Here is a 26,982-nt window from a genome sequence, read left to right on the forward strand (position 1 = left end):
GGAGTCATAGTGTTGACTGGAATGAGGAACCTTCATTAACAAAGAGACAAAAGGGTACTTCTGCAAAATGGTATAGGACAGAATCCCAGAGAAAACCTACAGCGGCTGTGTACTTCCACTTTCAGAGAAAAAGGCCTCCAGCAAATAATCCCACCCCTATACAGACAAAACTCTCTACAAAAGGGAAGCTCTGATGGGGATAAGCTCTAGGCAAAGAAAGAGAAGGGGATCAGTTTAAAGGGAAAGCAGGAGAGGTCCTGGCAGGGATGTGGTAGGGAGCTGAAGTCCTGAATATAAGATGTGGCCTTACAAGCAGTTAATAAAGCCTCTGAATATATACCGACATCTAGACAAAAATGAAGGTACGTGAGAATATTCATGCACATGAAGAATGCAAATACTGTTTCTTTTCTGTTCTCATTCTTTCTCTCTAGGTAACACAGAGGGGCTTATATTAGACCTCAGTCCACTATATGCTAAATTTCCAAACAAGATGAAATCCTACCATGAAGCAGTTGCTCATAACCCCGAGGAAGTTATTCCATAACATCACTTCTGAATGTAGTCACTCAGTACCACTGTGCATTTTCTCCCATTGGAAAAAGCAAATAAATGTTTAATGTTGTATGCATATTGAAATTACATTAACAGGAATGCATTTAAATGGGGTCAATAAACCACAAAAATGAAGCTCATATAACAATCACCAAAATAACAATGGAAACCTAATTGCACATTTATAAAGTGCTAGGTGCTGTAATAAATGTTTTATCTAAAAAGGAAGTGCTTTTATGTTCTCAGAATCTACTGCGGTGGAACACAGGAGGCACTCTTGGGTAGATTGCACTAACCTCCTTTTCTCTCAGAACCACCACCATGATCTTGATCTGAAAAGGAGTATCAGATTTTAATTGGTCCAGTCTCTTAGGGATTTGGATTTTTTTTTTTTTCTTGAGTATGACAGACTCAGAGTCATTGTTCCTGATACGGTAAGATTCTAAAAAGAAGACTCCTGAGCACCTACTGCCAGATGCCAGAGGTCCTGATGTGTTTTCCAGGGGCTACTTATTCTAATCTGCTTTGATTACTATGACAGAGGCAGGTAGTCTTTCAATGAATTCAACATTTTCTCTAAGTTGGTGAAAATCAATCTCTGTTATTTGCAACCAAAGAACTCTTTTTTTTTTTTTTGGCTACACCACATGTGGCCTGTGGGAACTCACTTCCCAGACCCTGGATCAAACCTGCGCCTCATGCATTAGAAGTGCAGAATCTTAACCCCTGGACTGCCAGGGGAGTCCCAAAGGACTCTTAACTAAGCACAAGATGGCACTCTGCAAAGACACAGAGGGATATTTGAAAAACTGCCGACTTCAACATCAATAGGGCTTAGAAAAATACAGCTATTATCACTATATATGGATTAGAGATGGTATGTCAGCAGCAGCACAAGAAACTAACAAGTTTCAAAATTGAATCCTTAATGTGTGGCTAATGCAAATTACAATTATTAGGGATGGTGTTTCTTACTTGGGCAATATTTTTTAAAGAAGAGAGACTACTATAGTATTTTTGCTTAGAGTGGTGACTGGAAATATTTGACTGAAAACAAAATCGCGTTCTTAAGATTCCATTAACAACAGAATAGTGAATACTACAATTCAAAGAGTCATGTTGTCTGTTATTAAAAAACTGTTCTTTTATCACTTTGTTTGAGGTATAATGAGCTTCCATCCCATTCAGCTGGCCAAAGCTTACTTTATTCCATAATAAATGAAACAGAGTAAAATGCAGAGGTTGCCGTAATTTACAAGGCCTTTCATTTAAACACAGAGAGTCAAATTTTATTCACTTCCTCAAGTCAGATAAATGCCAAGGCAACATGAACATTCATTATTAATAAAGCAAAATGCAGGAATTCTGGGACGATGCTTGCAATGGTGACTTCTGCACTGCCCAGGGACTGATTCAAGCAGAATCATTTTCTCTGATGGATGTCAATGCCATCGAGTGACATCTGTTCGTTAATAAGCAGCTGCCCTGGAATTGCCTTAGAAAATGCATGGATTTGGTGTCCATGCTCTAGTGGTTAGAACAGCAGGCTGAGTCCACATTTCTGGGCTAGAGTCCCAGGTCTGTTACTGTCACTTCAGTCTGCCTTGGAGTGAAAGTCTTTATGACACTAAAACTGCCTCCTAATTTGCACAGAGGCAGTGGCTGGGGAAGGGCAAGGGAGGGGTCACACCCCTTTGTCATCCCAGAGAAAATATCTCCTGTTAACTATTGTATTACTCATTCATCAGCTAATGTGCGGGGGTGAGCAACAAAAATACATCAATGGCTCTTATTCAAAATGCTTGTTAAGGCTACTGGCTCAACTGGGAACATAATTCTTTGGTCCTTAAAAATATTACAATGATAAAGGCATAACATATGGAGAGGGAAAAAGAACTCACCAATGCCACTATCAGACATTCAAGAAAAATGTTTTCCTATTTATACACACGGATATAAGTTTTCTTAGAGGAAAAATGTTGTAATATTTTACAATTCAATACCAGTTCCAGTACCTTGTCCCTCAGTGTGGAAAGACTGCTAAGTATAAAATTATACAAACTTTCTCTGCCTCAGTTTCTCTTACTTTTAAAATGGGTGATAACCTTTAGCCAAATCAATGAGCTTTCCAAATAACATATTAAGAATAATAGTAAGACAAAGGAAAGTTAACTTTTATATGGACAAAAACCAAGTTTTCCTCCTTTCTTGACATCTTCAAATACTTCAAAATTTAAAACTACTTTAAAAACAAAATTGAATTTGCAATTGCTGTGAAAGTTCATGAAAATGAAAAATTAATTGGCAATGCCAAATAAATAATATAAATGTTGGCATTATAATATAAATTTGGAAAGCCAGATGGCTCAAATGAAATTTTAAACATTTCAATTAGAGCTTTAAACGATTTTACCATTAATATGTGTTTCTAAGTAAATGTTTTTAAGTAACAATTCCTAAAGAGACTGTTGCAACCAATACTTTTCCCCTAATGTTATGATCATAAGTTCTTAAGTTCTTGTATTGTGTTAAGTATAGATACTGAATTTAATAAGTGTACTATACTGAAATTACCCAGTCTGTACTACAATTCTACTGTTAGTTTGTATTAATGAAAAATTTTCTTCTTCTCGGGTGTATCTCGAGTCCATTATTGTTCAAAACTGCATGAAAGTTGAACCAAAAGTATAAGCTGAGCACAGACTAACATGTTAAAATATATTTATATGTTCAAATGGTATAGTGAATGGAACACAGAAAATACAGCGTTTGATTCAAATTACTCTGATAGTTTAATTTTTTTTTTTCATATTATACATGATTCTACCAGAAAGCCAAAGACTGGTCTTCTACGAGCAAATCTAGCTTACGGCTGCTCTATACAGAGTACTCAATCTTGAAATCACTAAAGGTGTCTAAACAAGAAATGTGGTTGTTGGGAGTGTGCCATGGGATAGTTCATTGGACAGCCGAGTCAGGGTTGGTGAGCAAGGTAGGAAGAATAAAAGCATTCTAGGAAATGCTACCTCAGTGTCTCAAGTGAGGGCTAATAAAAATATAAAATGATACCAGGTATATTTGCTTTCTGGATTCATTCCCATCTCTAGTGGCATCCTGATATATCTATGGGAAAACACACAGTGTTAGCAAAGCAATAAATACAGATGTCTATCTTCCTACTACGGGAACAACATGGCTCCTAGAGACTTGTTTTTCTGTCTTTGCTTTTCTTTCTTTATTTTTCAACTTGTTCTCATTACACTCCTATCGTCTGATCATGGGCAAGGGGCCCAGTGGGCCCAACTGAAGCCTTCTTTCCTAGAACTGCCTTGGAATCGTCAAGTGCTAGAAGGACTGAAGAAGTGGAAATTTATTCATTCCAATAGCAGAGCCAGTAGGAAGAGGGTGACTCTTACTAAAACTTTCAGGTTCTCATTAGGTACTTCACTCTTGCTAATTCCAATACACTTGTTAATAGTTAACTCAGTGACAGTTTGGCTCTATTGTTTGCAACCAAAGAATTCTGATTCCTGTGGCAACATCAATGGAAAAGAATAAGATCGAGCAACCAATGGGAGTGCAAAGGAAGAGGTGAAAATGTGACTGCTACTGGAGATGCTGGATGCAGGTTTAGGGACATGTGTCAGACAGATGGCCTGGTGCATGGGTGGTACTGACTGCAGAAATTCAGTTTGGAGGAAAGTCTCACCATTCTCAGTTGCTTCACTCTCATAAGTGCCCAGAGGTTTAAGGAGACTAAATCTGAGTCTATATTGAGATTTTATTTTCTGATAAACAATGAAAGGGGATGATCTCAGAGGCGGCCAGTTGAAGTTTAACCACAGGGACTGTAAGGAAGTACATCTGACAAGGAAGCTGTCAAGAGGACTTGTAAACTGGAAAGGAGGTTATACTAGTACCTCAGGAGTTAGCCTTTTGTTTCAAAGATTCTATAAACAATTTAGGAAAGGATCAAATGAACCTTTGAAAGAATGGCAGATGCATGATCTCAACTAAATTATTCCACACAATGAGATCCTTTCTTTGGAGGTTGTAAGACATGTATGGATGTGAGAGTTAGACTATAAAAGAAAGCTGAGCGCCGGCAAACTGATGCTTTTGAACTGTGGTGTTGGAGAAGACTCTTGAGAGTCCCTCGGACTGCAGGAGATCCAACCAGTCCATCCTAAAGAAGACCAGTCCTGAGTGTTCACTGGAAGGAGTGATGTTGAAGCTGAAGCTCTAATACTTTGGCCACCTGATGTGAAGAACTGACTCATTTGAAGAGACCCTGATGCTGGGAAAGATTGAAGGTGGGAGAAGGGGACAACAGAGGATGAGATGGTTGGATGGCAACATCGATTAAATGGACATGAGTTTGAGTAAACTCCGGGAGTTGGTGATGGACAGGGAGGCCTGGCGTGCTGCAGTCCATGAGGTCACAAATAGTTGGACCCAACTGAGTGACTGAACTGAACTGAACTGAAGACATTCCTACCTCAAGCTCTTTAAACACTGTTGTTCCTTCCACCTGGAATAATCTCTCCCTAATTTTAAAACGGCTCAGTTCTTCACTTTATTCATCTATTGTTCGAACATCTCCTCTTTAGAGAGGATTTTCCAACCATTCTATATAAAATAACATCTTACACAGACTCCTTTTCCTCTATCCCTTGAATCTCTTTTATCTGCTTATTGTTATCTTAACCTAGTAAAATAAAATCCATGAGGATAGTGACTATTTAACACTGATAACTCAAGAACTCTAACAGTGATGAGTACAAGGCAGATGCAGACATTCACTAATCATTTGATGAATAAATATAACGGAAAGCTACACTTTCAGTTCTATACTTGTTCAAGAGAAAGGAGGGGCTGCTGGTTACACCTTATGAGCAAGACTCTTACGTTTCCATTTAACTATGATCAGGAAGAAAACATTCCTTAATACTACTGGAGACAAATACCCAGGCTGCAACTTTTATTGAGCTTATCTAGCCACCCCTGAAAGCCCGCCCTAGAGCAGTAAACCCTGTGATACCATTCACATGGATTAGAGACAGGCCTGGTTATTTCATATGCGTATCCTCAGTCCACCATAATTCAGAGCAGCAGAATTTTGGAAGAAGGAGAAGATAAGGAAAAAAGGAAGGATGAAAGGAGTGTTTTGTGTGTGTTGGGGGGAGATTAGAAGAATGGGACGAATAAACATGGGAGTAATAGAACAGGAAGTAAATGTAAAAAACAAATCAACACTCCAAAAATGTCTTCTTAGACCCCTCACAACTTAGGCAGCTCTTTCTCTCATCTCTGTTATGATACTCCTCTGTTAAATTCTCTCTTCAGTTTGTCCAATGTAATCTCCTCTCATTCTTGACTGAACTTATGCTACTGAAGTTTGTCTTCACCTTCTAACCAGTACCTCTCTTTCAAAGCCAAATGGTGACCTCCGCGTTCATAAATCCAATCATCAATTCTCAGGTCTGGTCTTGTCTGATTTTCAGTTCCTCAATCTCTGCTTCTTGGAAACAGTTTAAACTTGGTACCTGGGGCACCGAACTTCCTGGTGGTCTTTCTACCTCTTCAGGCTGGATCCACCCCAACTCCAGACTTGTAACTATTATATTGGCTCAGTCCTTCAGTGCCTTCTATGCTAAAGTGATTATATTCCGTCTTGTAGCATTAAATACCATTTATACCCTCACGAATTCTCAAAATGAGATCTCTATCGTGAACCTCTCCTCTTAGTCCTAGATTTGTACACTCAAATTCTCCCTCAGCCTTCCCACATGGATATACAGAAGGCATTTGAAATTTTACAAGAACAAAATAGGGCTCTAATTTTCACTCTTCTCCCCAAACCTGCTTCCGACACCTCAGTAAAAAGGCACCAATTAGTGCCAACATCCAATTAGTTGCATACAACAAACACCTCTGATTCATACTGAATGTCATTCAAACACCATATCCCAGTAATTAATGAGCGGTATCAGCTCTACCTTGAATCAAATATTTGTCACCATCTCAAACTGTTTACCCTCTCTAAAGCCATCTGGGTCCCCCATTATAATGTAAGCATCAAAAGTGAAAAGACATTACCAAATTCATTGTTGTAGCAAATAACTTTCATAATTTCCAAGGAGTGATCCTATTTGAATATTTTGCATTATTTGCAACAACTGCACTGTGTTATGAATGGATCTGTGACTATTAATGATTACAAACTCACAAGAACTTCTCCTACTACTACAGTCAGTTGTCCACATTTATAATCAAATGAAACCCCAAATTTCAGTAAGGGGTTCACTGAAATAAAGAGGCATGAAAAAAAATGAATGAACTCTGTCTTTGTTTCTCACTGATCTATCCCCAACAAATAATTACATGTTTACTTTTTTCTCATCTCTCTAGAAGGTACAGGAAAGGTCTAGTTCTTTCTCACCTCTGATATCCAGAACCATGCTTGACAATCAATGGACACCCAACAAATATTTATTGAATATATGAAAAATAGAAGTAAAAGACAAGGATTATCATTATTATTTTTCTTTTTATGATTAGGATTATCATAATAGCAGCTAATGCTTATAGGACATCTACTCTATGATGGGTACTATTGCAAGCAATTTTATTCATTGGATTAGCTCACTTATTTTGCATAAAAGCCTTTGAAAGAAGGAACTAGTATTATTTCTCTTTTAAAAACAAGGAAATGGATCCTTTATGAGGATAAGTGACTCACACATTTCACTAATGGGCAAAGTTAGATTTTCAATGTAGGTACATCTCACTTTTAACCACGCTCTTAACCGTTATGAAACAAGAATGTGTGAGTGTTGTATCGATGTTTGGGTTATGATGGAAAATGGGGGTAAAAAAGAGAGAGGAGGAGGTAAGAATGGATGCCAAGTATTGAGTATTTCCCCGTCTCCTTGAGGCAGTCTCTTCATTCCTCCAAAGAACTAGACCAAAGAACTAGAATAAAATTTGATTTTTCTCCCTGACTAAGCCCCCTCTTCTTTGGAAGAAAATAAATAAAAGAGAAATTAATATCACCCCCTTCCTTTTTCTGATGAGTCTACTTAGAATCTGAATGTTGCAAAGCTTAAGCAAGTTGTTCTTGAATCAGGTACTAGTTCTGCTCTATGAGATAGAGATTTCACCTGAGGTTTAGTGGTTTATTATTCCTCATGGTAAATTTTTTCTTCTTAATTTAGAGAAAAAATACTTACTTTTTGATCTCCCAACTTAACAGAATCAACGTGCCATTAACTATCTTGGTTCCAAACATGTACCATTTGTCTATTTTACTCTTAATCTTTCTGTGATGCACACACACACACACACACACACACACAAATCTACGAAAATCTACTTCATGTACTGAATATATTAAAAAAAAAAAAAAACTCTTGAGTCTATGGGCAGAATTAGTTTAAATTTCAATTTAAAATATAGTTAGGTCTTGCTTTAAAAAAATAACTCAACAACACTGATAAAAAGAAAATTCACTAGTTTTACATTCTTTAAATTATAGTAAAATTCTGGCATCTAAAATCCATAAATATCCTTGCCCTTTTCATTCAAATCTTCTGTAAATCTCACCTCTCCAGAGAGCCTTTCATCCCACCTGGTGTAATAATAGGGACAAGCTGCCGTGGCAATCTGGTAAAGAAACATGTATTCCTTCATTTCTTAAAGCTGGTTTAGGTGAGAGCTTATGATGAATTAGAAAACATATACAATGTTAACACTAGGTTTAAATAAGTGTTTATTTAGTATTGAACATTTTTCATAGCACAGTGTTAGAAGCTCTGGTCAGCATATGGATTGAGGGAAACACCCAAGAATTTTCATTTCTTATCATTTTTAGTATCTGTAGCTTCACTTGAGGAGTTCATAATCTTTTGTATCCTAATAGTGACAACATGAAATAAGTACTGCTACAGGTATGTGTCTAAGCACCAGGAACAAAATACAGGAGTGGAGATGAGCAGAAGAGAACATACTGAAGAAACTTCACTTAGGGATTTTGCCAGTCACCTAAGCTTGGTAGGGGTGGGTGTTCCAGGCAGAAGAAACTAGCTGAGTCAAAGCCTAGAGGGATGCGATATTTGGTGTTTGCGGACAGGCTTGTCCAGGGAAAATAAAGGACAAAGGAGAAACTAAGCCAGTGGCCAAAAGAAGCTGAGAGAAGGGGAAATAAATTTAAACCAGAAGAAAGGGGTGTCAATCTTCTTTCTCTGCATCTCCTATGCATTGAACTTTGTTTCGTAACAGAACAACTCAAGCCTAAGTGTTTGCATTTCAATTCTATTCATGCTTACTCAGACCTTGGAAAAGTGGTTATGTGTTTTAAATATGCCTCTTTCACACAGCATTTTCTCAACTGAACAATTAAAGGTAGGTTCTATAAAGCTAGTTTTACTAGCAACTTTTCTGTCTGCAATTGTCTTTCACAGTTTTCGAAAAGTGATTTATTAGGTTTCATACCAAACACAACCAGAAGTTTCTCATCCCTATACCAGCATGCAGTGGGTCCTGTCATTTCCTTCTCAACAAGTCTCATTTCTCCTGGGCTTCAATGTTCAGAATGTTCAGCCACCTTATTAAATTCATACCCCTACAGGGAAGAACTTAGGAATGAGTCCTGTCTACTGGTACTTCTACATTTCAAAGAAAGTTTATTTATTCCCATTATCAAAAACCTGCAGCCACAAAGATTGGCTTGGAGGAAATCTGCGATTGTAAAAAAATAAAATAAAATAGCATTTCTTTTTCCAAGCTGCTCAGCATAAATGAGAAAAAAAATTCTTATCATGTAAAAATGCTCTTCTTGACCCTTACCATTAGAATGAGTGCTCAGATACTGTGGGATCTTCCAGCAGTGGTGATAAATTGCCCCCTACTCGCATTTCTTATACCTCAAGTCATGGGGTAAAGTACAGCTAATTGGATCACCAGATGATTGGAATCTGACTCTTAATGAATGCTGTCACAGATGTAAAGCTTGGAAAATTGCATTCTCTATCTCTTTAGAAAGCCAGTAGTTTGGGGAATTCTCTACAAATATTTAAGTAGTTAATGATTTCTCTTGAGGATCTGTTTAAAGGAAAAGGAAAACACTTTTATTTCAGAAATTTAACAGAACTGCTTCACCTAGAACATTTTACAATATGCATGGTAAGACATTACCATATCATATACGGCACTGTGTCTTTGTTACAAATCCCCTACTAGTCACTGTTTGGATATTAAGATCTTATGCTTACCTTAGATGTCTATAATAATTCCAAAAAGCTGTCTGGCGGAACTGTCAATCAACAGCAATGGAATGGGCACATGATCAATGGCAGAGCACCGGTTTGTCGTTGTCTTGGAATCTGAGTTTGGAGAACAGGACTGAAGGCTTAGATGGAGCTGGAGCTGATTCACCCTGTTGGTGGTGCCCCAAAGGGATCATCATCTCCTTCTTTTTGGGTTATTAGAGTCACCTTTTACTTGTCTGTTTTAAGCTTAATTCTTTGTTCTTTCCTCTAATGCCTTGGGTTGCTGCATAACCTTCCAAGTAGATCCATCTTTTTCTTTTGCATCTATCATTGGTTTATGTTGCTTATACTTAGCTTTTTTTTTTTGATAAATCTCAAAAATTTTTGACCAAATTATTTAAATAATAGTAAACAAATAAAATCAGCAACAATGAAACCACAATGATTAAAAACAACTTTCAAAATAACTAGAAATTCTACTATTGTGACTCACGGCACCAGCTCTGTCTCTGTAGAGCATAATACAAGGTCATGATATAAAAATGGAAACACTCAGTATTTCACTGTGAAGTAATGCATGCAGTTTACACTCAGGAGGATGACTTCAAGGCTAAAGTTGTTTTTTGTACACACTCAAATGTAAATAAGGTTTTATGTTTTCACATAATAGATGTGAATAGAGGATGAGTTCCACTTTTAAAAGGAGTGGATACAAGCCAGGTAGCAAATAATAATTAACAGCCAAAAGTTGGTCAAACTGGAAATCAGACAGCTCAGTAGAAATCTTTGATGTTATTCATCCAGGTTGTCACTCAAAACCATTATGCTAATATGAATGCAGTATTCTAAGGCTGAGAGAATTTGTTTAGAGAAAGCAAGCAACTGTTAAACCTTAGTTTACAATGTATAGGAAAACTGAAACTTTGCTTTGTTTAATAATACTAAGGGAGCACCTAGGAAACCACTGTACTCCAAGGAGAACATTAGAAAAGAAGGGGTTTATTACCAGGCCCTTTATCTCCTGACTATTCTATACCCCATACCCTCCCGCCTCATTTTCAGCATCTTTACTCTAGTAATTTTCATCACTAATGCTTAACCTCCAACCAGCGTCTTCTGTCTGCCTCTTTGTCTGTCTAATCAGTAAGAAATTCTATTTAGAAATTTTAAGATGTTTGGGATAGAGTACTACAACTTGGTTGAGTGATCTATACTGATTTAGCAAAGCATACAGAATAATGGTGAAACATGTGAAAGTTGATCCAGTAAAATTTCTTCAAAAAAGCAGTCACTTGGGTTAACATACATATTTCTATTACAAAATATGCTTGTTCTAGCTTTTCCTTTCAGTTTAGACTTAGGATACCCAAGTAAAACTCATATTCAATTCTTTAAAAAGATAGGAGGAGTGATGTTAGCAACATGGCTAAGTAAGACATCCCACATCATATCCCTCCCTCAGTAAAAACAGTTTGTCATCTATCCACAGACAAAAGCGTCTTTGTCAGTGGGATCCAGCACAATACATCAAGGGACTCAGGGACCACTCATGCAATGAGTAATAAGGGTACAGACCTTGGACATGAACCCTACAGTGGCCCATTAACTGAATACAGCTCCCCTTGGCCCTGGCCCTTGAGCCCCTGGAGAACACTGTCTTAGACAAGCTGCCACAGACAACTGAGCCCTTGCTGGAAGTTCAGGTTTTCAGTGGAGAAGTTCCCACATACTGGTGGAGTGACAAAGTATGTTGAGATGCACTGGAGAAGGTAAAAGAAACAGTTCTACTTTACTCACATCAGCTGTCCTTCATGGAGGTACCACTCAGAGCCAGAGGAAAGCTTCTCGGCCCATGGTTTCTCCCAGAGCGGAAGGGAGGGCATAGGAGTGAGCCCCCAGCTCACTGTGTGGGACATTTCTAAAGAGGCCCACTGCTATCTCACTCTATCCCAAGGACTGAGTTTCAAGACTGGGAGGATAAAAACACCCTGGGAAAGAGGTACATCGGACTCTTAGAAGGCATTAAAGGGAAACAAGTCCTGCTCAGTGCATCACAGACACCATCAAGAAGTCTACCCATGAATCGCTGGAAACGGCTTGCCTACAGATGCCCTTCATTGGCTCATGGGCACCCCCTAGTGCTTCTTGTACCTCATCCCACAAACCCCCAAACAGAGAATGGCTCTCTATCTGTGCTCCTGATGATAGCTAGCAAGTGTGATCTTTGGCAGATTATCTAGTGAACTTGCATACAAAACTCATAAAAATCTGTGACCAAGGAGAGACCACAAACTTGAGCTTCAACTCCACCCTTAGGAAAGCAAAAGGGAGGTTGCCAGGACCCAGCAACCTCTGTTGAAGGAGGAGAAAAGACATATAAGCTTAAGAATTCTGCCACAAGAGGGAGCAAGAAGCATGGAGCAGGCATATCCACAGAGGGACCAAAAAGGTTCAGACTTCCTATCAGGACTGATGGAACGTATTTCTTTCCTGAAGTCAGTCACCAATGACTAGAGAAGTTACTGCTACAACAAATGCAAATACAGCACTGTAAGACTTCAAGAAATGTATAAAATAAAGGAAATATGACACTATTAAAGGGTCACAATAATCTTCCAATAACCAGTCTCAAAGACATAGAGATCTACAACTCATCCACTAAAGAATCCACAATAGCTGTTTTGATGAAGATCAGCGAGCTACAGGAAAACACAGCTTGATGAAACAAACAAACAAAACAATCCACAGAAACAAAATGAAAAGCCTAATAAAGAGAAAGCATAAGAAAGAACCAAATAAAATCTAAAGCTAAATAATGCAATGAATAAAATAAAAAATGCACCTGAAAATATCAATAACAGAATAAATCAACCAGAAATAAGAATCTATAGACTACAAGACAAGGACTTTGAAATTATTCAGTTTATAATTGAATAAAGAATAAAGAGTGAGGAATAAACAGAATAAAGAATGAGGAAAGCCTATGTGATCGATCTATCAGATACCATCAAAACAAGCAATATATGAATCACTGGAGTGTCAGAAGATAAAAAATGGAGAAGAGGGTAAAAAGCTTATTTTAAAAATAATGACTCAGAACCTCCCAAATCTGGAAAGAGATTTGGATATCCATGTTTGTGAAGTTCATAGATTGCCAAACAATTCAACTCGAAGAGATCTCCAAGACACATTATAATAAAACTGTCAAAATCAAAGAATTTCAACAAGGAAAGAATATTAGAGAGAATAAAGTGTGTAACTTACAAGGGAACCCCCAGAAGATTATTGTCGTATTTTTCAGCAGAAGAGATTAAGAGGACAGGTTCAAAGAGATGAGAGAGGAAAAAAAAGCAAACCAAGAATGTTCTATCCAGCAAAATAATCCCTCAGAAATGAAGAAGCGATGAAACCTTTCCTATGCAACCAAAATCTGAGGGACTACATAACCACCAGACCTGCCTTACAAGAAATGCTGAAAGGAGTTCTCAAACCTAAAATTAAAAGAAGCTAATATTAAAATGTATAAAAATATACAACATACTAGGTAAAGGTAAGTAATTAAATTCAAGTATACAGTCAAATTTAGGACACTTAATACTGTAACGTGGTGGTGTTTAAATGTCTAAGTCTAGTATAAAGGTCAAAATTTAAAAAAATTAAATACTATTGCTGTAATAATAGGTTAATAAATACATGATATAAAATAGGTAAATTATGTCATCAAAAATATAAAAGAGTGAGGAAGTAAAAGGTAGAGTTTTATATGCAATTAAAGTTGTGTTGTTATCAGCCTAAAAAGACTGCTATATTTATAAGATGCTTTATATAAACCTCGTGGTAGCCACAAAACAAAAACCTACCGTAGACAGACAAAAGATAAATTGAAGAATCAAAGCTACTATGGAAAATCAGCAAATCAGGAAGGCAGTGAGGGAAAAAGGAATGAGGGAACTATAAAACATCCAGAAAACACTCAATAAAATGAAATTAGTAGTCTTTACATAGCAATAATTACTATTAATGTAAATTGATTAAATTACCTATTCAAAAGTTATAATCAACAAAACGAAATGGCAACCTACGAAAGTTGAAGTCATTATTAGAGTTAAAATCCAAAATATATGTGAAAGTCATGTAACTCAATAACAAACATACAAACCAAGAAAAAAAAAACAGTCTGATTAAAACATGGATGGAAGAGCTGAATTTGCATTTTTACAAAAAAGATAAACAAATAGCCTATAGGTACATGAAACGATGTTCAACATCACTAATCATCAGGGAAATGAAAATTAAAACCACAATGAGATAGCATCTCACATCTGTTAGATTAGTTATTGTCATAAAGAGTAAGAGATAACAAGGGTTGACAGGAATGTGGTAAATAAAAGGAACTTCTGTGCACTGCTGGTGGGAATATAACTGGTACAACCACTACGGGAAATAGTATGGATGCTCCCCAAGAAATTAAAAATAGAACTACTACATGATCCAGCAATTACATTTCTGGGTATATGTTCAAAGCAATTAAAATCAGGATCCCAAAGAGATATCTGTACTCTCATGTTTACTGCGCACTACTCACAAGAGCTAAGATAAAGAAACAACCTCAATGTCCACATAGGGATGAATGAATAAGGAAAACGTGGTACATACACATACATACAGACAATGGACTATTGCTCTATCATGAGAAAGAAGGAAATCCTGACATTTGCAACAATCATGGATGGAACTTGGAAGCATTATGATAAATGAAGTAAGTTAGAGAAATACGATTACTCTATGATATCTCTTGTATGGGGAAGCTTAAAAGGCTGAAGCCAAAGAAACAGAAAGTAGAATGTAGTTTCCAGGGGATAGGGAGGAAGTAATCAGGACATGTCTGTCAAATGGTACAAACTTTTGGTTATTATATAAAGAAGTTTTAGGAATCTAAAGTACAGCAAGATGATTATAGTCAATAATACTGTATTATACACTTGAAAGCTGCTGAGAGAGTAAGACTGATATTTTCAGCACAAAAAGAAATGGTTATTGTGTGAGGTGACAAATGCTGACTAGCCCTACTGTGGTAATCATTTTGAAATAGTAAGTGTCGAATCATCAGGTTGTCCACCTTAAGCTTGAACAACATTAAATGTCAATTATATTTCAACAAAGCTGGGGGAAAATAGAGTGGAATCCCAAGAGATAAATGATGTAACCCCTAACGCAGGATGCCATCTGTGAATCTACTGTAAGCCATCCTAATTTCTACTTCCTATCTTAATTACCCGTAACTGTTGAACAAAGCACCCATAAGAACAGACTGATAACACAGTTTACATCAGTAAATCAAAGGTGTGCAGCAGAATTAGTACTAAGTGCAACACCATATATCAGGTTTTTAGAAAATAACATGTGTGATAACACAGTTACATCAGTAAATCAAAGGTGTGCAGCAGAATTAGTACTAAGTGCAACACCATATATCAGGTTTTTAGAAAATAACATGTGTGATCCTTTTATAGAGCTAAGTATCATGTACTTTCTGCCAAAAAAAAAAAAATTAGACGAGACGAATCTATGATTTCTGCAGCCTCTAGGATTAAGACATTGGAAATAACATATTTCTATATAATTAGTCACCATACACCAAAAGTTCTATAGTTTTAATTCTGACAACCTCAACAGAATTAAAACCAAGGGAATTTATCTTCATTAAAAAATATACCAGGTATGTCACTCTGTTGTTGATTTTTTAAACTTTCATATTTAAATCCAAAAGATCACCAACACTCTAGGAAAATTGACCTTTTTTTTTTTTTAACATGTTGACATGTTTAGTAGGCAACAATTATTTTTAAGTCCTTTTAATAAATACCTTGAATTTTTCTTGAGACCTTTATCATTACTATGATGGCTTCACTTTTAATATTCCCCCCTTTATAGAAATCCTATGCTTTGATCTGTGTACTAGTTTTTCAAAGGATCATCCTAGTACTATGGCTTGTACACTGTGATAACATCCCAGTAATATCAACCTAGAAAGGAGCCTGCTTGATAATTAATGCTGACTCTAACATATTAATGCATTCAATGGAATAATATCATCTAATGATTGTTGGCAATATGTTTTAAGTGCTTGCTATTTATGAGTAACAAGAAATGTGAAGAACTGGGAATAGGCATATTTGGAGCTATAAGTGGCCCGGGACCTCAGTCAGTCAGTATAGAACCTCTTTAGGATGGCTACTACTACTGCTGAGATATTGATCATCTAGCTGTCTTCAGTTTGCTTGGGGAGCACTAATGCAACTGATAAGGGGCTTTGTAGAATTTCCTATAATCTCTTGAAAGATTTAACAGCAGGGGTCTATTTGCCAAATAAGAGGTAAACAGATCTCTCTGTGCAGGTCCCAAAGAAGCTACATTTATAGGCATCAAGCTGTTCAAAACACAAAATAATTTAGGAAGATTGAGCTCCAGCAGATAGATATTTTCCAAAGAACCATTCATCAATTTAATATTTCTTGGGCTGGAGTATCCATCTATTATTCAGAACTATCCATTTGACTAATTCCAGTACCTACCTCCTTGCCTCTGTTTTGAGAAGCATTGCCATTTTTCCACATGGGTGCCTGTGCTTGCCTTTTCCAATGTAGAGGAACACTCTGGCAAAGGCAACCAAAAAGACAGCATTGTTTAGACTCCGACCACCCCAAGTTTCAGTTAGAGCACTAAAATTACTATGGAAATAACTTTTCCTTGCTGTGTATAGTCTTGTGTGTGTGTTAGTTGCTCAGATGTGTCTGACTCTTTGCGACCCCATGGACTCTAGCTTGCCAGGCTCCTCTGTCCATGGAATTCTTCACGCAAGAATATGAGTGCGTTGCTACATAGTCTTAGTGGGACTCAAAATCAAAATGTCCTACTTTCACACAAGCAAAACATAGACATTCCCCATAAGCACTTAAGTTTTATATAGTTCCTTCCAATTCTATTAGCTAACTAATATTCTTCCAATATTTTCTCTCTTTTGCTGACATTTATCAAAACCTATGGGATTCAAAACTGGGAGTCTCTTCCAATGAGCATTTTTGTAAAGACTGGCAAAAGAAAAGTTCACTTGAACGTTAAATTCAGCGTCACTCAACAGGGACAGCAAGTCAGATGTTCTGCCTCTGAAGTTCAGTGGTATAATGATAACTATTACAGAAGCATGATTCTCTTTTCCTCTACTCAACTGACCAAACAATTCTATTATTCAAAAGAATTTTCTGTATTTGAGTCTCCATTCCTATATTAAAAGATGACCTGTGTGCCTTTTCACTACATCTTTAACTTTGATGCCAGAATCCCATGTCCCTTTTCTCCCCAGCACATGCCACATATGGTAACCACACTTAAGTCAACAAATAAAGGAGGGGTTCATTTTGTATTCAGATCTTGTCACATTCCTCCAAGTTCCTCAGCTGCAATGAAGGTAGGTGGAAGAAATGAGGAGGACTTACGGAGATATACTTTTTCACTGTATTTCTACATGCAGCAAAAACACTCTGTTATCATCCACATTTGTCCCACATCACCAATAGACTATTGCCCAGAGCAAACCTATCTTTTTCAATCAAGGTGGATTAGGATCCTAGAATTCTCTGAACCAAGAGAGGCTACTTTTCACAATAAATAGGTGATGACTTTGCAAACCAAAGCAGTAAGATGCTGGCTCTCAGTCAGTTACCAAAACAGTTAGGGCTGAAAGCACAAGTTCTTAACCCCAAAGCCAAAGCATTTTCTGCAGTACTTTTTATGTTGAGTGAAACAGCACTCTCCATTTAGAAATCTGAGTCAAAATTCCTTCAAAGTGATTCTGTTTCATTTGAAACATTTAAAATGTTAAATGCCATTAAACAATTTTCTCTTGGGGTTTTTTACATGACTACCTCTTCCTAAAATGTCACTCACTACCCCATTTAAGGCAGCCTTAGGGCAGTCTTATCTGCTAACTCCTATTGCCTCATAGCGCACGTTACCCAAAGAAAGTATTCAGACATGCACTGTATGAGTGTAAGACATGCCACCAGATGCTTTACCCTATTTTTCTCTTCTCATAAGTTTATTATAGTATATTAATGATAACTTTGAAAGCTGAAATTGGAAAAAATTTCCAACTACAACCTTGGAAATATACTATTATATACTATTATACTACTTTACTACACTCTTACACTCTCATAATAGTATACTCTTATACTGTTATAGATTATTTTTAAATTCAGTGTACATATACTGAGCCTAATCTCTGTTGCACATTATCCTATATACAGAGTACCAAAAGTCAAACACAACATAATTCCTACCTTCAGTAAACTTACGTTCTAAAATCAATGAGTCATAGATATGAAATGTACAGTGTGGGGAAGACAGTCAATAACTATATAATATCTTTGTATGGTGACATGCTATATGTAACTAGACTTATCATGGTGACCATTTTGAAATGTATAGAAATACTAAATCAGCATGTCATGTGATAGGAACTAATACAGTGCTGTAGGTAAACTACACTTCAAAAACAAACTCATAGAAACACAGGTCAAATTTCTAGTTACCAGAGGTAAGGGATAGAACGAGGAGAACTGGATGAAGGTGGTCAAAAGGTACAAACTTCCAATTATAAGATAAATAAGTATCAGAGTTGTAATATACAACATGAGAAACACAGTTAACTCTGGTATACGTTAAATATGAGACTTGATAAGGGATTAAATTCTAAGAGTTCTCATCACAATTTTTTTCTATATTCAATTCTGAATCTATATGAGATGATGGGTGCTCAGTAAACTTATTGTGACAATCATTTGGTGATGTATAAAAGTCAAATCTTCATGCTAAGAAAAAATAAAAATAAACTCACATTCAAATGGGAGAGGATTAGATAGATTATACTGATTACAATGCCATGCAACAAATCCCATGATACTTACGCACAAAGTATGACAGAACTCTCAGAAGCAACACTCAATTATATTTATGAAGGTGGAAGCCAAATAACATAAGTAAAGTCTTTCTAGACTAAGTAGTAAAATATTGATTGAAATTATTCTAGATCATCTACAGAATCACTGGGGAGACCAAGGAACCAAAGTCAAAAGATGAAACAAAGGATGACTAGGCTGTTAGAATCAAAGGTTAAAAGAAAAAAAAATACCACAGGGCCACGTTCGCTGGGGCCCTGCTGCTGCTCCTCTTGGAAACGGGAAGTAGGAGATTATGCTACCACTGCCATTTCATGATAGACACCACCTCTACCCCTGGATCCTGGATACTGCTGCTGCTGCTGTCAATAAAATGCAATTCCACTGTCCCTCCTTCGTGCCTCTAGCTCCTGATCTGCCTATGGCGAGAATGCCTGGGTATGTCTGATTAGCCAAGGCTGGGTGACATGGCTGCGTCCTAGCTTCAAGGGAGGCTGGGACATGAATCGCTGGCCTTTACCGTGATATGCACTCTCATTCTCTCATCGTGACTTGGCAACTGGTCAATCCCATGACTTGATTCATGGAGAGGGACTTTACAGTGCTGTGCTGTTAAAAAAAAGACACATGTACACACTATGATCCAAAACAGGACCATGGAGGGTGACTATGCCAGGGGTAACTTTTTTCAAGGTGTTATGTTTTGGTAAAAGAGTTAGCTCATAGTCCAGGCAAAGGATTAGCAAAGGCACAGAATAACCTGACACCCACAGAAGGCTGACTGTGGTAGGACAAGAAATGTATATATGGGGGCTTGAAGTAGGAATCAAGGATGACAGGCACAGTATGGAGTAAGACTGGTGACTACATCAGGTAACAGGTCAGAAATAACCTATACGCCAGGCTAGACATCTTTTGCTGAATCCTATGGAGTAAGGGAAGCCAGGGACAGATAACAGAATTTCTGTATTTGTTTTCTGAAAAGATGATCATCTTAGTTAAACAGATCCTATATTGGAGGAGCTGACCTGGAGGCAAGGATAACTGAAGCTATGAACCATTAAGAATAAAGTGGGGCTCAGAACTAAAGTAACTGTAATGATAGTTGGGGATAAGGGATACACTCAAGATGTGCTAACAAATTGGGTGTGGGTTAAAATCTGAAGTACTGTGTTAACCACTGAAGGTCCAAAAATTAAAACAATAAAGCTTCTTCTTGAGGAACTTAGTTTCATTTTAATCACAATTGAAAATAAATGATACTATGAGAGTGCTTCGGAGAAGGCAATGGCACCCCACTCCAGTACTCGTGCCTGGAAAATCCCGTGGACGGAGGAGCCTGGTAGGCTACAGTCCATGGGGTCGCGAAGAGTCGGACACGACTGAGCGACTTCACTTTCACTTTTCCCTTTCATGCACTGGAGAAGGAAATGGCAACCCACTCCAGTGTTCTTGCCTGGAGAATCCCAGGGAAGGTGGAGCCTGGTGGGCTGCCGTCTATGGGGTCACATAGAGTTGGACACGACTGAAGTGACTTAGCAGCAGCAGCAGCAGCAGCATGAGAGTGCTTGTGATTTTGCATTTTGAAATTAAGTCCTTATTCAACATCTGTAATTTAAACTGGGATCACTGAACAGTTCACTAAGGAAACACTCCAAGCAGACATTAAAATGTCTCAGAGTTTTCCATATTCACCATGATATAGACAGAGGCAAAACAAAATTGGAAAATCCTCAAAGTTAGCGTAGAAATATCGATGGGAATACTGTGAAGTATAGCCCTGTTGCATCATACTGCTGTAAGTTGTGTGTGGGGATGGTAACAGGGAAGAATGGAGTAGATTTAGGGTGGGGGTTAACTGTGACAAATCTAAGCAAACAGATCTAGGATATAATTTTTATGACTCACAAATCAAATATTTATATATTCTAAAAATTATATATCATAAGCGTTTCCTCTGCATGCCATTTTACCCCCAATAAAGGCAAATGGAAAATACAACTGTTTGTCCTTTTCTCTTTCCTTAGCAAATATTTACTGAATGATTTCTATATGCCAAAAATTAGCCTAGATGATAGGGTTCCAAGGCAAAGCCCTTGACCTCATGGAGGTTACAGTCAGGTGGGAAAGATCGACAACACAGCCAATGAAAGAAAGCATTGCATCTGTGAGGGAGGGCGGAGCAAAGGATCCTCTAATGAGAACCAAATCCTACAGTGAGTAAATCCAACCTGCTCCTGAGGTTAAAAAAAAAAAAAACTGAAGGCTGAATAATAGTTACGAATAGGCAGTTAAATCTTCATCTAGTTATTCTAGGTAAAACTATTCTCGGTCAAGAGAAAGTACTAAATTAAGAAGTCTAGAGTTTACCCAATAAGTATAAGACCAATTGAAATTAGTGATTAAGTGATTAGCATGAAATGCCAAAGGATAGTTCAAGTATTCTTTCTGGCTTTGAAAAGTTGGTATGTCTCATGACACCATGGCAGTAATGAAGCATGACTATCTGTGTCACATTGTGAAGCAGTGGTCATGAGATTCTCCTGAAAATTGTGACAAACTAGAATAGTTACATGTGATGTCCTTACTCTCATAACCCTTGACCCAAATTTGGTTCAGAAGCTCTGGACTATATTACTGCTTTACACGATCATAAGCACTTCTTTTGACCTTCACTTAGAAAAGAACTCTTTATGTCTAATTTATGCTACTTATTTTATTATGCTGACCTGAATTTTAAAGCACACTGGGAGTGAATAGGCTCTCATTCTGTGTGATATTAAGCAATAAATTGCTTTTGTTGATATTGCATGTGCAGCCATTCAAATAAACAGGGCAATTTATGCAAATATAACTGTTTTACAAAAATCTCATCATCTGAGAAAATCATGTTATAGTCCTCTCTGAAAGTTCAACGAGGAGCAGCATCGATGCATATTTAAATATCCATGACTATACATGAGAGGAGAATTATTAAGGTCTTCTCCGGCACCTTAGAGAAACTGTATATAAACTTTCATGTCCCAGACAAATTAGATGGCCCCTTGTTGAAGGACAGCTTTCTTTTCTGACATTATTGTCTTGATTTGTTCTATCAGAGTCTAACAAAGGAGCATCTCTATAAAAGGAATCTGAGATTTGGAAAGTTCAATTATGTGTCAAACATTACTCAGTATACAAGTGATGGAAACCATTATCCAAATCCAGGTCTTTCTGATACCTTTGCACTAGCTTATCTATATGTCACACTACCTCTCCTTAAGTGCACCTTGACTTATGTCTTTCTAGAGGATCAAGTTCTAGAACTAGCAAAGAAAAAAAGTAAACACTGAAAATTACCCTTGAAAGTTATCTAAAATTTCCTAAGAATGTATACTTTCCTGAAATTTCAATAGGGCAAATTTTTATAATTCTTTTTCTTTTACTCCAAATTAGAATATATTGTTGTTCCTCTGAATGTCAGAGAAGGTAGCTAGAGTCTTCTTATAAGTCGTGGAAAATGAATATTTACCTTTATACACTGGAATCACCTTTGGGCTGGCAACATGCTCACAATATGAGCAGCCCGCAGAAGTGACACCCACCTAATTAATGATGGAATCATGCTTCCCATCTCAAGTTTTTTCCTAAGAAATACACATACTGAGTGAGCAGACTTATCAAACACCACTTCAATTGTAAGTTTCCTCCTCTTATTTCCTCCTTTCTTGGGGAGAGAGGAGGGTATTGAATGCTGGGGGGTCTGTTAAGCACACAAACAAATTTTCTTAAATTCATTGTACATATGGTATGGTTCCAATGAAATTTAATATAAATGCATGTCAACTACCATAATGAAGAAGAACTTACTGCAAGACATTACCTGAACTCATAGTGTTTTTTGGCATTTCTGCAGCTGGCTTTTTAGTTACCCTCATACCCAAATTCAAAGGCTTCCAGATTGAAGGGTTTTATCCCAAATGGCTGCCAATAATTTTATTTTGAGTTGGGTCATTTCAATGCATGATTAGCTAAAATTATAAGCTGAGGAGTTCAGATCATACTACAAGGTCTTTTCCTTTTTGAAGAGTCCTATACAGCAGACTTTGTATATGTAAAGTTTTCACCAAGTGACACCAGGAATAAACAAGCATAGGAAACTCAGCACTGACCTGTCTATAGGACACAGACTTTTATAAAGGCCAACGTTTGTCTTGATCCTGTCCTTTACTAAACAATCAACATGATTTTGGCCTTTTGAACCCTGCACATTTTGTAACAAAGTGGGTAATGCCCTTTGCTTTGTCCAGTACAAAGTTCAGTATTAAATTTGAGATTCACTTGTGGCAATTCTGTAGAACCAGATGGTATCTGAACTTTATTCTGAGCTTTATCTTACTATTCTATCCATATTTTCTCTTCATTTTATCCTACCTATTGGTTATTATGCCCGTATTTTAGCTAGGTCTTTAAGTCAGCCTCTAACATTATTTTTGTTAAAGCAGAAGTCAAAGAAACAAGGAAAGAAATAAATGCATAGTTATCAAAAGTGGTTAGGCTGTTCCCTAAAGATTCATGAATTCAGCTGTTAATGAGTCTTATAAATCACAGCATGGAAGACACAAGGCCAGAGTTAAGACTTATTTCTTAATCAGAAAGTTTCTCACTGAATCACTCCAGAAATGTTTCCCTTAGAAACAGAGTATCTGGGAGTACAGCAGTGACTCAGAAAGACACATTCTCTTTTAGAGTCTATGGGGCAAGATAGAAAATGACAGCAACAACAAATTATGCTAACCAGTGATAACTAGTGTGGGAGAGGTCACTAGAAACACAAGACCAAGCTGACAGAATCCAGAAGGTTTTGTATACATGTTTGTATGAACCTAGAAATGGCATTAAGGATGAATCCTGCAAATCATTAGGAGCTCTGCCGTCAAAGGTGCTAAGAGTGACGGTATTTCAGCCAGAAGGAAGAGTACAAGAATAGCCCAGCCCTCCAGTGACATTTTCAAATTAGACATAACGATAAGGCACTGAGTAAGAAGCACAAGATTCATCAAGAAGCCATGGCTCCCTCCTTCCACCAGCCATGTACAGACACACCATCCATATGCTGGAGCATCACATGTCTGAGGACATCCACAGACTGCAAGTCAAACGCTCCAAGCCATGTCTTCAGGATCGATCCTCATGAGAAGAACCTCTGTTTCTATCGCTGTTCGTTGGCCTTACAGTTAGTTAACTATTCTGATCAATGACAGTTTGGATAATATCCTTACCACCAAAACCAAGGACCAGACTTTAGCCTAAAAACTTTTTAGGAATATCGAAGTATGAAATTTTTCAAAAAAATCTATATTTACTAGATTCAACATTTCCATACAGGGAAGCCAGAATATGCATTGTCACGATTCTTAAGTTTGAAGATTATGTCTCATTTTTACAAAATCTGTCAAACATTTGAACCCATTACCTTCCATTTTGAGTTTAATAAGCAAACATAAAAGAACTTTCTCCAAATGCTATCTAATAGAACTGTCTCAAAAGAATCTACAGTTTCAAAGGATATCTAAGTACATTCTACTGCCTGGATAATTCACTTAATTTGTTTTGGCCAAGTCATTCAGAGCCCTCACCATTACTCACCTTCAAAGCACAGTGTGACTGTAGTTGGGTTTTCATAATTTAAACCATTCTCTTCATTTTGGAGAGGAGCAAAGCGGAAGGAGCCATGAAGAGGCATATTTAGCCACATTTCCTTATTTTCCTTAGAGATAATGTAATCCACACTACCAGCTATTGCACAGAAGTCAGGTAGCAGTTTTAGTACCTATTATTTTCTCTCTACTTCTTCCACTTTTAAGGGATTTCAGTTCCACAACTTTGAAAATATTATCTTCCAAATCACAATGTGCTCCAAATGAGGACTCTTGTAGACCCACTTCACAGATAATGGGGAATGTGAAAGTAGGAATAGGGTTATTGTCAATAGTGTTCACTAATGATTGAAACAAGCCTAAAGTCACAGACACTTAAAGAGGGTCACCTTGATCACTGTGATCTCATCCTACCTGCCTCTTTGGATATCTGGGTGAAGGATTCCACACCTTTCTCTCCGTAACTTCCTTCCGATGCGAGAGTAGACACGTAATTCCAACCCAGGGCCTTTACAATGTCTACCATGGCCTGGGCTTGAAAGGAGTCGGGAGGGACCACACGAGAGAAGAAGTCATAGCGCCGGTCATCACTTAACTCGGGTGCCGTTGATGCATAACTGATCTGCGGGATCTGAAAAGACAAGAAAGCACTGCATGAGGGCATACCATCAAGATGGGAGAGATTCATTTGTACTCATGCTGCTGCTGCTGCTAAGTCATGACAATTTACTTAACATACAGGTCTTGAGCTCCAAAGAGGATGTGTGTTTGCCAAATACCGCATGAAAGTATAAACCATTTAAATGCAACCAAATGCATCTATTTTTGTGTTGTGATCTTTTCTTTTTCTCCTCTTGGAGGAAGGAATGGGAATGGAATGGGAATTATTTACACCATGGTGTTAGGAGAAAAAAATATATAACTATTCTAACATTATGAATCATGCTTTAGTTACTATACACTAATACAAACAAAAGACAGGATAGCCTAACTGGTATATAAAGGTCGATTTATTGACTGAGTGCTGATCACCTGTGAGGAAATATCTAAGCAAGCTGCATGCATTATTTATTTTTCAAAGAACATAATGAAGTAGATCACTAACACCCTAAGACGAAGGCAAGAGGGTTCCCTGCCCCACCATCACGTCAATGGCTTATGCACTTTGGAAGGCCTTTCTCAAAATTTTCTTAGCTTCCATTTGGATGCTGAGAGAGGCTGACAGTCTTGATTGAGCAACAGTGATCTCTGATTCCCATTTTTTCCCTTCGCAGAATTATCTGACCCTCAGCTTCACATGTGATTAACCAAATGTCTCAAGAGTTCTAGAACTTGTGTCTATGTGTGTCATCCTACACCAAGACCCTAGTTCCAAGAGTGCCGTCTAATGAACAGAATAGCCCTCTTGGCTGGCAAAGTATTTATGTCCCAGGATCATGTGAGATTAAAACACCTGAGTAGTCCTGATATACTGATCTTAGTTAAAGCCAATTATGCATATAGTAAGAAGCCTAGAAAAAAAAAAAATGTTTACCTGGGATCACAAATATACTAGGGAAAGACCTGAAGCAGCCACAGATGAGGAACATAGCTTAGGGTCTAACTCCAGGATCTCCAGGCTAGTTGTCTTTACAATGCAATACACTGCAGTTCTTTCTCTTAATAGCATGCAGTGGACCATGATAGGTACAATTTACCTACCTGTAAGAATGACCAACTTCTACAAAACTCTAGTTGTAACTCTCCCAGGATTTATCCCTGCTGTAGTGCAAGGTTATTTCATATATCTAAAAACCAGTTTTGATCTTTGCTCAGATAAAGACCAACAGCCAACGCTTTGCCCCAAAGATGTCAAAGCTATACTCAGGTTAATTCTTTGAGCCCTAAAAACTCTACCCAGTACTAACCTATTTTACTCTTTTGAGGGCATTTGGCTTAAAGCTTACCCATTTGCCATTGTTTAAAGCTGGTTACCACTTTTATAAAGCGAATTTCTCCACCAAACTCTCTAGGTGAGCATTAGAGTCAGGTCTTGTGGTCCTAACAGTATTGCATGCCTGCTCAGTCACTAAGTCATGTCTGACTCTTTGTGACCCTATGGACTGTAGCCCTTCAGGCTCCTCTTTCCGTGGGATTTTCCAGGCAAGAATACTGGAATGGGGTGCCATCTCCTACTCCAGGGGATCTGCCCTACTCAGGGATTAAACCTGTGTCTCCTGCATAGGCAGGTGGATTTTTTACCACTGAGCCACCTGGGATGGTGATTGCAGCCATGAAATTAGAAGGACGCTTGCTCCTTGGAAGGAAAGTTATGACCAACCTAGACAGCATATTAAAAAGCAGAGACATTACTTTCCCAACAAAGGTCCATCTAGTCAAGGCTATGGTTTTTCTAGTAGTCATGTATGGATGTGAGAGTTGGACTATAAAGAAAGCTGAGCACAGAAGAATTGATGCTTTTGAACTGTGGTGTTGGAGAAGACTCTTGAGAGTCCCTTGGACTACAAGGGGATCCAACTGGTCCATCCTAAAGGAGATCAGTCCTGAGCGTTCATTGGA

The 26,982-nt window shown here is 37.7% G+C and overlaps 1 protein-coding gene across 8 annotated transcripts in view; it reads right to left on the minus strand.

The window, feature by feature from the left end:
• GRM7 (glutamate metabotropic receptor 7) overlaps window positions 1-26,982 on the minus strand; it is an 896,695-nt gene that overhangs the window by 592,141 nt on the left and 277,572 nt on the right. For 5 of the 8 annotated variants that reach the window (XR_014064798.1, XR_014064797.1, XR_014064795.1 and 2 more), the window contains exon 2: window positions 24,838-25,054. Coding sequence is in view for 4 of the 8 variants with exons in the window: in XM_081528174.1 (XP_081384300.1) it covers window positions 24,838-25,054 (217 nt within the window). In the remaining 4 variants the exon portion in view is untranslated. Of the gene's footprint in view, window positions 1-16,399; window positions 16,481-24,837; window positions 25,055-26,982 lie in introns of all 8 variants that reach the window. The other 3 variants (XR_014064794.1, XM_081528173.1, XM_081528175.1) reach the window with 1 other exon arrangement.

This window comes from Giraffa tippelskirchi, chromosome 9, assembly GCF_054371585.1.
Source record: "Giraffa tippelskirchi isolate mGirTip1 chromosome 9, T2T-mGirTip1v1.2.pri, whole genome shotgun sequence".
In the NCBI taxonomy this organism is placed as follows: Eukaryota; Metazoa; Chordata; class Mammalia; order Artiodactyla; family Giraffidae; genus Giraffa; species Giraffa tippelskirchi.